This window comes from Alligator mississippiensis, chromosome 1 (genome assembly GCF_030867095.1).
Source record: "Alligator mississippiensis isolate rAllMis1 chromosome 1, rAllMis1, whole genome shotgun sequence".
Classification (NCBI taxonomy): Eukaryota; Metazoa; Chordata; order Crocodylia; family Alligatoridae; genus Alligator; species Alligator mississippiensis.
The window spans coordinates 427,703,423-427,717,447 of record NC_081824.1 but is presented as its reverse complement, the minus strand read 5'-3'; the positions used below and the strand labels follow the sequence as shown (position 1 = coordinate 427,717,447).

At 44.3% G+C, this 14,025-nt stretch overlaps 1 protein-coding gene across 5 annotated transcripts in view; it reads left to right on the top strand.

Moving 5' to 3' along the window:
* PAN3 (poly(A) specific ribonuclease subunit PAN3) overlaps positions 1 to 14,025 on the top strand; it is a 128,968-nt gene that overhangs the window by 93,015 nt on the left and 21,928 nt on the right. For all 5 annotated transcript variants that reach the window (XR_009458885.1, XM_059720187.1, XM_059720210.1 and 2 more), the window contains 2 exons: positions 9,907 to 10,072; positions 10,678 to 10,765. Coding sequence is in view for 4 of the 5 variants with exons in the window: in XM_059720187.1 (XP_059576170.1) it covers positions 9,907 to 10,072; positions 10,678 to 10,765 (254 nt within the window). In the remaining variant the exon portion in view is untranslated. The remainder of the gene's footprint in view (positions 1 to 9,906; positions 10,073 to 10,677; positions 10,766 to 14,025) is intronic.

The window sequence follows — 14,025 nt, the reverse complement described above, 5'->3', positions numbered from 1 at the left end:
GAATATGGGATCTGGAATAGGGATTTACCTGATCCCATCTGTCACTGACACTTGGCACATCATTTACTAGGGAGATTTTCAAAAATTGGAACAACAGCTGTCTAATTGCCAGTAAAATATCTGTACTATTTGTGCCCTTGAAACCTCCTCCCTTTAATAGCTGGATCTGAAGTTTTCCCATTTGTAAACTAGGGATTCTTACTCGTAAAAGGAGCTAAGAGAGCTAATTAGGCAATTATTTTTATAGTCTTCCGAAAATGTAACACTGTTTAGGTATGAAAAAAGAGGAAATATTTAAAGAACTCATTTTGGTTCCTCAGATTCACATTGAGGTGTATTGGGTTTCTGGTGTATGAAAGGCTGTGATACAAATTTGCAGATACAATTTAGAACAGTCTGTCTTTTGAGTCAAATGCGTATAAATAAGGTTAAAACTTCACCAGTAATAAAAATTCCTGAAGTTGTGATGTGCCAGAAGAAAAGAACCTGGTTTGATTTGTCTAGTCTTGAGATTATTTAATAACAAAATTTGTAAACCGAATACAGAATTAGTGTGGCAAAATAAGCATGTAGTCCTCACTGCTATTTTTAGTTCTGTGTTTCTTCCACATGTGGCTTTCAACTTCCCCTTAAATCTACCTTGTTATTTTCTTGCCATGCCTCTCTAGTGGTATCCTAGAGTAGAGACTGGAAATAGTTAGCCTAATTTGAAGGAGTTCTGGTTTTGGATCAGCAGCAATGGGAGAAGATTTTTACATGAAACTTTAAGGAAGCTACCAATATATTTTGGCTGTGTAGACTAATATATTGAATATAAGACCTGGAATTGGGATCTCCTGGAAAAGAAGGTTTTCATTTTTTTAAAACAGAAACTAGGCATTTATATATAACTAGCCAATTACCCATCAAGAATGATGGGGGGAAGTGAGTGGGGATGGAGGTCCAGGCCCCCCCATTCTGGTCCTGCTCCTGGCTGCACTGTCACTGCCAACACCACAGCGTGCCCGCTGCCCCGCTCCCATATTGGGCCCGCTCAGGGATGGGAGAAGTAGGCTCAGGGCCAAGTGAGGGAGGAGTGGGCCTGGGCCCAAGAGGGGGAAGAGACCTGCTCTTTCCCTCCCTTAGCTGCTGCCATGTCAGGCCAGGCCTGCTGTCCTGTGCCCTGCCGTGTTAGGCCAGCTTTTCTTGCGCTCGGGCCCATTCCCCCCCACCCAGAACTACCTGCAGGGCTAGGGGGAGGTGATTCCAGCCCTTCTGGCCTTGCCCCCACCCCTTCAATCCACTCTGTTGCTGCCACCTCCAGGGAGCAGGGCAGGGGGGCTGGCCTGGCCCCCCACCCCCCGCTCTGTCCCTTGTGTCCCCACTATCATGGTGGAAGACTGCCTTCTGTCAGAATGCTTTGCGGTCTTATTGGCTGTTTCCGTCAGCGAATCAGAGCATGAATCAAGCGTTACAGACAGACAGACAGACAGACTTAGGCTTTTATAGTATTAGAATAATTAGGAAGGCATGAAGTATTGTTATAAAATACCTTCCTGAATAATAACCAGGGATCCTGGTTTTCCCTAATTTTAAAAAATTGCAAATTCTCTGATAACCCCAAAATCTGTGTTACAAATTAAAGCCCCCTACAGCACCCCCCCCCTCCCGGCTCTGCTGGTGCCCCTCACTCCTCCCTCACAAGCACACACAGGCACAGTCACACACCCCAACAGGTAAGTTTATGGAGGGAAGGGAACCAAAGGGGCTGGGGGGACAGACCAAGAAAGAGGAGGAGGAGTTCGTGTCTATGTCCACTCCCAGAAGCAGGGCTGTAGTGGGGGGGTGAGGGCAGCGGTACCCCTCTGCGGGCCTTGCACAATCTGCCCGGCGGGGGGGGCCTTGCATGCGGTGGCACCACTACCCTGCCCTCTGCTGTCATGCCCCATACCACTTGGCTGCGGAGCCATGTGGCTGCAGAGCTTGCCCTCACAGCTGTGCGGCTGGCCATGGGAAGGCAGCACAGGGTGCAGCAGTGAGGTGGCATGGCTCAGCAGGCAAACGGCGTAGCCGGCCGGGGGGAGGGGGCCTCGCATGCGGCAGCTGCCACTACACAACCACCACTGTTGCTGCACCTCGTGCTGCTTCCTGCGGCTGGCTGCATGGCTCCACAGGCAAGTGGCACAGGGCGCAACTGGCAGTGGTAGTGGCCGCCGCATGCGAGTCGCCTCTTCCCAGCTGGCCAGGCAATTTGTGTGTCACCTGTGGAGCCGTGTGGCCGCCTGTGGGAAGACAGCTCAGTAGTGGCAGCTACCACATGTGAGGCCCTCTCCCTTCCTGGCCAACTGTGCTGCTTGCTTGCAGAGCCACCGTCATCTCACTGCTGCTGCCATAGCTGCACCCTGCACTGCCTTCCCAGGGCCGGCCACACAGCTCTGCAGGCAAGCGGCGCGGGGTGCAGCAGCCAATCCAGGGCTGCTCCGGTTTAACGTGCTGCCAGCTGGGCAGCCCTCTAGGCCTTCCCCCAGTACCTTCCCGCTCCCTGTCAGTGTGTCTGCCCAGCTGCATGTAGTATGTGAGCGGCTTGATCAGCCTGACTGAGCTCGGCACCTCCATGTGCGGCTTCCCTTAAGGGCATGGAGGAGCCAAACTGAGTTGGGCTGATCAAGCTGCTCGTGTTCCATGTGCAGCCTTCTGGGCACTCCGTGTCTTTCCCTAACACCTCCCCATCTCTCAGACCCCAGCCAGCTTCCCCTCCCCCACCCCGAGTCCTGCCCTGCAACCCACCAGCCCTCTACAAGCCCCACTTACCTTACAGGCTCCAGAAGGAAAGTGAACCTGACCTAACCTTTAAGAGTGACTAAAAGTCTCAGGCCCTGCCCTTCCCCCTCTCCCTCCCCTGCCCCTGCGGGCAGGGCTGGAACTTTCCCACCCTTTTTGCAATCAGCTTTTGCAGGCTGAAGCTCTGCCAGCCTGTGGAGCTCTTAGCAAAAGCAGGAAATCAGCAGGTTTCTCTGCTAAAAGGGAAAATCCACGTTTTCTCTGATAAAAATGGGGAATCCATGGTTTTCTGTGATTTTCTGTGGGAAACAGAAAACCTGGATCCCTGATAATTTTATTTCCTTTTTCTGCTCCAGCTATTTTTACTATCCTTTTTGGGATCTTCAGAATAGCCACTTCAAACTAGTCACAGTGCAGAAGTTGGTGTTTAGAAGAGACTAGTCAGATAACCATGTTTGCCAAAGCAGTCCTATATATTTGGGTTTCTTTTTCCCTGGCTCATCTTTTAGGGTAACTGCTGCTTTCCAGTTTTGAGAGTGAGCATCATAAAAGGAGCTGTTCAAGAGAAAATAGCTTAGGGCCCCTCTAGACATTCAGATAAAAGCATGATAAGATTTGATGTTTGTTCCACACAATCTCACCTCCTGCCATGAATGCCCCACATACATGACAGGCATTTCACTTGACAGATGAAAAAAGATCTAACAACTTGGGTTTATTTTGCATGATATGCATGACAAGATGGCATCGGATCCTAACATGCCTTATTGCCTGTACAGGAGGAGCCCAGGATCAGGCTGTCCCTGCACCATCAAGTAGAAAGTTTCTGCAGCTGCAAGTCCTGTAGTTGACAGGACTTGCAGCTATAACAAGCACCCAGTGGCTCCCAGGACCAAGAGTCTCTTAGTCTCTCTAGACTCTTGATCCTGGTGATGCCTCCCAGGTGCCGTGGGGTACCACTGGACCAAGAGCCTCTTGGTCCTGGGTGCTGTGGGGAGCTGCTGGGACCAAGAGTCCATAGCTGTGGGACTATACAGGTGTGGAGAAACACCTCAGCTTTGGGACTCCCAGTCCTGGCTGCAGTTGCAAGCCACTCTCAGCCCCTTGTTACATGTGCAAATTTAAAGCTGGATAGCAACAGCTATAACATTATTGCATGTTTTTGAGCTCTGTCTTCATAGCTAGTTGGACCTTTTATGGCATAATTGTTATTTTGCATGTGTAGTCAGTCTAAATTAATTTCTCAGGTAACCAGTTAATTATGTAATACATGTAACGTGTAGGAGGGGCCTTGAATTCTGGGATTTTGTCTACCTTATACAGCATTTTTCCATTCCTCAATAGAGTGTCTGTGTGGCTGCCTACAAGACTCCTGAGAGCATCACAGCAAGAGCCTCTTCCACATACAGAGGATGGGCATTTCTGTGCTATGCAGCCCTAAATGGCTCCATTGCTTTTCAATGTTTAGTACATAAAAGCTGTGAATCAGCAGATAGATAATTCAAAGACTTCTTCATATGTGCAGCCTTATTTGTCTCAAGCATACCAATTTAGAGAGCAAATTTTTGACGGTTAAAAGAAAAGAACTGTGGTCACATAGCTGTTTCACATGTCACTTTCTGGTGTTACAATGTGGTCTATTTTTTTTTTTTTCATTTTGCCATGTCATCTGCAAACACTCTTCCACAATTTTATTGGAAGGGATGTGGTGTAAAGCTTTCACTTGACAGGTGAAAAAAGATCTAACAACTTGGGTTTATTTTTATGCTCAATACCATCTGTGTTCATGGTTATCATTTACTTCATAGCTGTTTAGAATCTGTTCCTTGTGTCATTGCTGCTCAATAATATATCTTCATTCTTCAGGTGGCATGCTCTCATAATTACATAAAAAGCACCAGTAGATTAACAGTATTCACATGATTTTTAAAAATGGAGTATGTTCCTTTTTAATAGATGAAGATTTCTGTCTCTTTAGAATCTATTTGTTTGAACAGTTCCAGTTTCTCTCATTCTCATACCTTGCTTTGGCTATCAATTTTCATTTCCTAGAAAGAACTAAGTTACATGAAACTTATTCTTGTGGAGTCCCTGCTGAAGTTTTATTGAGTCTTTCAGTGTGGCGTTACTGGCCTGATGGATTATTACTACTACTAATAATGCTGTAATAGTAATAATAATAAACATTAGAAAACAAAGAGGTATATTTTGGCTAATATTTTCCCCCTCTCCTTAGTTTCCATTGAACACCTCTCTACTTTGGAAGAGAAGAAAGAAACAAGCAAGACTTTTTAAATAACCTTTGGCCTGTGCTTTAAAATCTAAATTATCAATATTTGTTTAACATCCTTTCTTTGTATGCTCTGATTTATAGTTTTGATTGCACTAATATTGCCTTAAGGCAAATAGGCCTTTTAGCAAAAGCAAAAAAGCCATAAAAAAGCTCTCTTTGGCAAACAGGCGGCATACCAAGTTGCTTTTTATTCAACAGAACTATTTGTTGCTGAATCTGCAATTTGTCTATCTGTCCTTGTCATGGAACAGAATTGTCTTCCAGAAAAGAATTCACCTTTTAATTTTGTTTTCCACAAAACTATGAAAAACTATGAAAATATGAGTAGTGGAGGTCAATGTTACAAATCTTTCTGAATATAAAAACAGCCTAAAAGTAATAGCACAGGGTATGTCTACATTAGACATTTACTGCAAAGTTGCCTAATTAGCACCGCAGTAAATTCTCAGCATCGACGTGTCTGGCTCTATTAGGCCACAGTAAATTAATAAGTGCCACTGTAGTTAGTTAATAGTTGTCAATGCAAGTACTATCCTACAACAGCATTATTTAGTGCACCGGAGTACACGTGTAGATGCTGACCCAGCTGGCTAGAGCATGAGGGTGCTTCAATGCAGGGGCTGTCTGCCAGCTAACCTTGCACTGGAGCACCCTTGTGCCACAGCTAGCCCCTCCACATCACATTGAGCTGGGTCACAGTAGCCCTAGGCTGGCAGGCTGACTCCTACAGTCCTCCTGCCAGCTGGGGCTGCTCTGACCTGGTTCAACATGCTGCAGTCCCAGGCACATGGGTAAACAGTCTGAAACTGGAAATGTAATGACAATGTAAAATTAATTAAATGTTATTACAATGGGGCCCTAATGTTTATGTACATTCATATTTGGGAAACATTGGGACTTTTGTTTTTGATTTTTAATTAAACAACCTGCTGCTGAATAATTGTATGCAAAGTTCTGTCTGCCGAGTGGCTGGCAAGAGTTTAGCAGGGTATTTGTTGTTAGACAAACTGCAGTAAGAAAGAACTTTGTTCTTATTTTTTCTGTTCAACCAGTGAATTTTATTGCCTCAGACAGTGTGATGGAGCTTATCTGGAACAGAAATCTAAGTACTGAACTTAAAAAAAATATTAATGGGCTAGACTAGGTGGTCAGTTAGGGCTTTCCCTGGTTTCCCTGAAGCTTTTTCTCCGGCCAGCCTGTTTCACTAGCATGCAGCCAGGATTGTGTTCTTGAGTCACAACCACATTTAGCTGAACACAAAAAAAACCCACCTCCTGCCTTGGGAACCACTTCCTCATTTTGTTCCTCACTTTGCTTTAGATCATGGTTATTATACTTTAAAAGTTTGCACAACTGACATCCTCAGAGCACAAAAATAAAAATCAAAAAGCAAGGATGATGGGCTTTTATTTGATTTAACAAGAAATAAATGACTTGCTCACATAAGAACTGCCACTCTGAAAATCTCTTTTCAATCATTAATTAAACATATGTTGAAGTCTTTCAGGTTGTAGTCCTGAAAGAGACAGAAGAATTCCACTACATATAACTAGAACTAGATAAATTATTTCCTTTTCTTGTCTGATCTGAAGAGGGTGAACATAATCAAAACTTTTCCTCCTATAGCTTTTGCATCTAGTCTTTTGTGTAATAATCTAGGATGCAATATAGCACCTTCAACACCAGCAGATGTCTCTGTGCTGAAAAGCTTTTATTTTTTAAATGATCCAGTCTTGACCGTTTTTATCATTTTTCACTTGCTCTCCTACGTTTCCATTGTTTTCTACTTTATTGAAAAGACTCTTTGCTTGGGTGATGGTTATGCTACACTAGATATCCATGTTGTGAATGTGTGAATAACCAGATTGCAAAGCCATATCCAAGCGTGTCCACTTGACTGCATCCACCCAGGTGAGCTGCTGGGACTTCTGGGGGAATGTTCCATGGTAAGCTGAACCATACTGAGTCTGTCGCTGTGAGTTACAGAACGTGTCTGATTTTGGTACGTGGGGAGAGTGGGAGAGTTATCAGATGACAGTGGAGGATTACCATCATTCAGTTGGTTTAGTTTTTGTCCACATTGCAGAGCAGGGAAGTGAGCAGCGTAAGCAAAAGCAGCACTTGGGCAGTCTCCTGGAATGCCAGACAAGCTGAATACACCCAAATTGAAAATACTGCCAACCTCAAATCAGAAACTTCTGTTTGCACCATAGTTTTGAAAACTCTGTTTTCACAATATTCCTGACGTGGCAAAAACTAAATATTCAATAGAATTTTCTCACAGGATTTAAACCCCATTTTGTATTGTTTTCTTTGCTGTCTTGGGAAGGAGAAAGGAGGCCTGCTTCTAAATAGTCTGAGCAGCATAGCATGCAGAGTTTATCTTGGGCTACTCCTAAACACACTGATAAAGCCAATAATGTTGATCTCTCCTTTCAGGGAGGAAAAAAAGCATATTGCAAACCAGCAGTTACTGAAGTATCAAGCTAACGTAAACAACTCCAGCTTTCTAATAGAAACATAACATTTGATGTCTTTTTTATTTTTGTTATTACATTAAGATACCTGCTGCGATTCCTTGCCTTGTTGACATAGGTTGAGTGATCTTTCAATAGTGTTATCTCAGTTTGGAATTAATAGGGCACACTTTGGACTAAAAAGAACATTTGACACTTAAGTATTATAATGATATTTCTGTTTTAGGTTTTTTTATTTGTTTTTTTGTTTGTTTGTTTGTTTTTTAAACAGCTGAAGCTCTTAGTTTTATCAGGGATCTATGTATTCCTGCCATGCTTGTAGTTCACCAAGTATGCACCAGTATAGTCTGAAGTAAAATGTGCATCTGACATAAGGGAGAATCTTGCTTAATAAAGCAACCACCAATTCATTTAGCCATTTATATTTATCTTCTTTTTTTCCCTAGTTAACAGAAGGGATAGTATAAAAAAGTGTGGTAAGTGGGTATTACAAGTAAACCAGTTTGCGGAGGATGACTCTCATACTGATTCCTCAGCTGCACAAGAAATAGAATTTCAGATTGTTCTCGGCTCCCATTGCTGGGTTGAAGGAGAAACAGTCTTGCCCATAAAAAAATGTAGTAGCCTAAGAGACCAAAAGTGAACTAAGGGTTCAAGAAATTAGAAATGAAATTAAAAAACATGCCTATTCCATTGATCTCCCTTTAGCCCTCTACCCTCAAAAAAGTGAACATTTACAACTGAAATCCATAGCTGTGTTCTTTGTTTTGCAACACAGTTAAACAGTTGTTTTGAGCAAATGCCCAGAAATGTTGACAAGGTTCCTTGAGTGATTCTGATATCTTTTATTAGACCAACCCAAATAGTTGGAGAATAGTTATTAAGCAAGCTTTCGGGTTCAAAAACCCTTCGTCAGGCTAAGGAAGTTTCAGCAGTTGGTGTGTGCTCTTCACCAACTGCTGAAACTTCCTTAACCTGACGAAGGGTTTTTGAACCCAAAGGCTTACTTAATAACTATTCTCCAACTATTTGGGTTGGTCTAATAAAAGATATCAGACTCATCCAAGGAACCTTGTCTACCTATGTCCTGAGACCAACGCGGCTACAGCCTACACCCCTGCAGAAATGTTGATGCATTTCTGGGGAAAACCCTATACGCTGACTTGTTTGTGGCAGTGGCTGAAGGTGTCTGTGATCTTAATGTTCAGGCAAATGCCTGAGAGTACTTTTGATGAAATAATGCCCTGCTGAAGAGAACCACATTAATGACCTTGATAGCCCCAAAAGCTGCAAAACATGCCCTATTGCTGCATTATGAAAGGTCTTAAAAGATCTTATATGGTTTGTATTCAAATTAAATTATAGTATCCACTAAGGTACTAAGGTTTTCACTGTAGTCCTACTTGATGCCCCATAAACAACAGCAGTATTTTACAGCTAATATTGAAGAGAATCAACTGCTAATAATATGAAAATTTAAATCCAAAATCAGTCTTCCCTCTTTATTTTCCTGAGAAGCAGCCACTAAAGCATGCAGTTCACATACTTGGCTATGATCTTGGCTATGATCTTGGCTTATCTCACCCAAGATAAGCTTCTGATGAAGATTTTTGTGTTAGCTTTTTATCATATGTTCATGCCTTCTTGGAAGGTGATTGGAAAAAGTGCTTCTTCCTATAGCATGACAGTCTAGTGAGTTGGGTCACAATGAAATGTTTGAGGTGTAATAAAGCTCAGTGTTCCAATGTTTGGCCATATATAATCTTTCATTTCCGTCGGGGGAAAAACGAATGAAAGTTTAACTTGTTCTCTCTTGTCTGTACAACTAGGGAATGGGAAATATCCATGTGAAACTCCTTTCTATTGCATGTGTGGCAGAAAGGCACAAATTATTACTAATTACTAACAAGTATAGGCTTGTTGTTTAGGAATGCTTTTGGTTTCTGGGTTGGTTTGTTTGTTTGGTTTGTTATTTGGGTGCCATGATGTATTAGCAGCCAGACTGCGGTTTTTAAAACTTAGCCTTTTGTACTGAGTTTTAATTCCGACTTAAAATTAAGTAATTCTTTATGAATTTGAGTAAAAAATTGTAACATACAGCAAATCAGTACCCTTTGAAAGTCTTGTCATTCAGAGATATTCACTAAAATCAAAGATATTCAAAGATTTTCATTAAAAATGTCTTTATTTCATGAACTATAATGTGAAGTGTTTAGTCAATGGTTTTTCAGTAACTACGTGTTTAGAATTGAATGAAGAGGTACATATGTTGCTCAGTTCTTTATTTTAAAATCTGACATCTTAAATTTTACATTCTGGCCTTCACATGAAGTTGATGCCATTTTCTTCTTTGATATGATAATATTTGCCGTTTAGGTCAACATGATGGACCTCTGCCCCGGCAGCATGCTGGGCTACTTCCAGAGTCTCTTATTTGGGCATATATTGTGCAGCTCAGCTCCGCACTGCGAACCATTCATACAGCAGGATTGGCATGTCGAGTTATGGACCCATCGAAGATTCTGGTAACCGGCAAAACAAGGTAAGAAAAACAGGCTTTGCTAATTATTTTTGATTACTGACATCTTTGTGCATGATAGCTGCAGTCCCTATGCTAGAGCATGAAAATAAATTAGTACTTTGACTAAAATATTTTATATTTGTAGCTGGTATGGGAGGAATGAAGCTGTAGAATTTTGTTATTAAGGAACAAGTCTTGAATTCAGTTTAGAAGAAATGAATGTTATCTTTTGATCACAGGTAGTAGGTAATATGCCAATTTTTGAAACTTCCAATTTGACCCTAATTGAAAGCTGCCATTTTAGAACAGTAAGGCAGCAGTGGAACAGACTGCCCAAGGAAGTTTTGAAGTCTCCTTCACTAGAAGTTTTCAAGAGGAGACTGGATACACATAGCTCACAAATGATTCAAGATTAGCATTTCTGCATTCGTGCAGGGGGCTTGGGCCAGATGACCTTCAAGGTCCTTTTTAAACTTCTGATTTTATCATCTGTGCCATATGTTTTAGCTAATTTTGTAGCAGAAGAATGTAGATGGCTTCTTGTAATCATAATGCTTAATATGATAAGTACAAGAGGAAAAATCTAAAATTAAAAATTCTAATGGCCTCTTCCCTTGGTCCCAAAGGTTACGTGTGAATTGTGTTGGAATCTTTGATGTTTTAACATTCGATAACAGTCAAAATAATCCACTGGCACTCATGGCTCAGTTTCAGGTAAGTTAACAGTCCCGTGATACTTTTAGAAAAGGCTGGTTACTGTTAATTAAATTATTCTTGTGTATATATTATGTACATTTGATATTTTTATTATACTTAGTAAATGTATGTGTGACTGCACATATGTATGTATATAGGTGTGCACACTCTCACTTTTCCTTTGGCATGGTTTTAATATTTGTTTGTGATTTCCATTGGATTTTGTGGGTTTTTTCCTTTTTTTTAGTTTTCAATTGTAGCACTTACAGTAAAACGTAAGAGTTATTTTACATAACCATAAAATCATCTCTTGGTGAAACTGGCCAATTGTCGCCTTGGGTCCACCACGATCCACTGGCTGGAAAATTGGCTCCGTGGTCGGACCCAGAGGGTAGTAATTGATGGAAGTCACTCATCATGGTGTCCTGTGACCAGTGGGGTCCCCCAAGGCTCTGTCCTTGGACCCATATTGTTCAACATATTCATTAATGATGTGGACACTGGAGTCAGAAGCGGACTGGCCAAGTTCGCCGATGACACCAAACTTTGCGGCAAAGCATCCACACCAGAAGACAGGCGGGTGATCCAGGCTGACCTGGACAGGCTCAGCAAGTGGGCGGACGAGAATCTGATGGTGTTCAACACCGATAAATGCAAGGTTCTCCACCTTGGAAAGAAAAACCCGCAGCATCCTTATAGGCTCGGCAATGCTACGCTGTCTAGCACTACGGAAGAAAGAGACTTGGGGGTCATCATTGACCACAAGATGAACATGAGCCTGCAATGCGATGCTGCGGCTAGTAAAGCGACCAAAACGCTAGCTTGCATCCATAGATGCTTCTCAAGCAAATCCCGGGACGTCATTCTCCCCTTGTACTCGACCTTGGTGAGGCCGCAGCTGGAGTACTGCGTCCAGTTTTGGGCTCCACAATTCAAAAAGGATGTGGAGAAGCTTGAGAGAGTCCAGAGAAGAGCCACGCGCGTGATCAGAGGTCAGGGAAGCAGACCCTACGATGACAGGCTGAGAGCCCTGGGGCTCTTTAGCCTGGAAAAGCGCAGGCTCAGGGGTGATCTGATGGCCACCTATAAGTTTATCAGGGGTGACCAGTATCTGGGGGAACGTTTGTTCACCAGAGCGCCCCAAGGGATGACGACTAGGTCGAACGGTCATAAACTACTACAAGACTGTTTCAGGCTGGACATAAGGAAGAATTTCTTTACTGTCCGAGCCCCCAAGGTCTGGAACAGCCTGCCACCAGAGGTGGTTCAAGCGCCTCCATTGAACACCTTCAAGAGCAAACTGGATGCTTATCTTGCTGGAATCCTATGACCCCAGCTGACTTCCTGCCCTTTGGGCAGGGGGCTGGACTCGATGATCTTCGGAGGTCCCTTCCAGCCCTAATGTCTATGAAATCTATGAAAATCAGAATCGACTGAAACTATGCATTTCCTTCTTTATAAAAGAAGGAAAAATATTAAATTTTAATACAAAAACTTTTGCATAGTATACTATAAATTCAGGACTTGACATGCATGTGATGCTTCTGCATATTTGGGCCCATGGGTTATGTAGGCATTACCTAGATGAGATCCATCATTCGATGGCTTTGTGTGGTCTGCTTTGCTTATCCTTTTCCTGTTATCTTAGCCTGAATAGTTTAGCAGTAGATGTGTGTGCATGTAAAGTGATATACTCTAAGTCACAGGAAGGCAAAATATGGCCTGCAGGCCACATCCGGCCTGCCAGGGACTTTCATCCTGCCCACAGCCCCCTCAAGTGAATTGTGCCCCATCCAGCCTTTCTTCCTACGAGGGTGGAAGCAAAGCTCCTACACCTGCCCCCAACATATCCTGTTGTGCCTCATTCCCACCCTCATGTGCAAAAGGGATGGTCCCACCAGCAGAGGGTGGGGCTGCTCCTGCAGGCTTCCCTGGTATCCCACTCCCTCCTGGCAGCAGGTAGGGAAGCTGGGGTGTGGGCAGGGCTGCAGCTGGGCAGGAGCAGGCAGGGAGCGTGAGGCTGGGGGTGTGGCTGGCTGCAGGTGGGCAGGGTGTGGGTGGGGGGTATGGGGATCCCTCCCATATTCCCCCCATGGCACTCAGCCCTGGCAAGCAGCAGCAGGGGGCACTCTGCTCGGCACTGCTTCCTGGCTTTGCCTAGCACTTCAAGGAGTGTGGCCCCCGCCGGGTCATTTGTTTCCCCGGCACTCTCCACACTTGGCGGGCATAAGAAGGAAGCCCCAGGTACTGGAGTGGGCTGGGCCAGGGAAAACACCCAGTTCCAGTGCCTGGGGCTTCCCTCCTGTGCTTCATGAGTGCGGGGAGTGCCGGGGAAACAAATGGCCCACCAGGGGCTGCGCTCCTTGCTGCAACATGAAGCACTGGCCAGAGCCAGGCACTAGCGCCCCCACCTGCTGCTATGCCATGGGGAGATCCTGGGCGAGGGGGGGGGGGGGGGGGGGAGGGGAGGTCCCCACACACCTCCCACCTTCCCTCACCCCCCCACAAACCACACATGTTTGTGTGTGTATGCGCGCACGTGCACACACACACACCCCCCCCACAAACGCCACACAACTCCCCAGCACGCCCTATGCCCCCCACACACAGCCACATCCCCTCACAAACACCCCCACCATATATGCACACACCACTCACTATAAACACACACCATACACCCCCCAAAACGCATGTGTGCATGCACACACACACAAGATAAAAGACTAAGAATTTATTTCTGAGTTAATATGCAATCAACTTGATATACAGTATACAAGCACATATCATAACAAAAATATTTGTTTTAAAAAAATTAAAATATATTATAGTAGGTGTTTGAGTTCTAGTGTATGATTTGTTTTTTTCTGGTACTAAGGGGGCAACTCACTTCCCAAAAGAAGCAAGGTTCCCTCTAGCTGCATGCATGTGTGGCCGTGTACAATAGAAAATCCTGCCACACAGTAACTTTTTAATGCTGCGCACCCACCCCAACCTAGCCACAGGCTGCTGCAGGAGGGGGAAGGGGTGGGCACACTGAGATACTTGCACAATCCCAGCCAGGATTGTAGCTGCAGGCAGGAAAGTTTCTTTCTTTATTAGTGGGCTGGGTGGGTGGGGGGAGGCAGATTGAGACCTCCACAGTGCAGGAGGGAGTGCGGTAGGGGCATGGTGCTGCCCTGGTCCCTCCTGCACCGTGGGGATTGTCCCCACACTTGAAGGAACCAGGCCTTCCCCAGAGCTGCAGAGGAGCTCCACTGTCAGCTGTGGCTGCGGGGTAG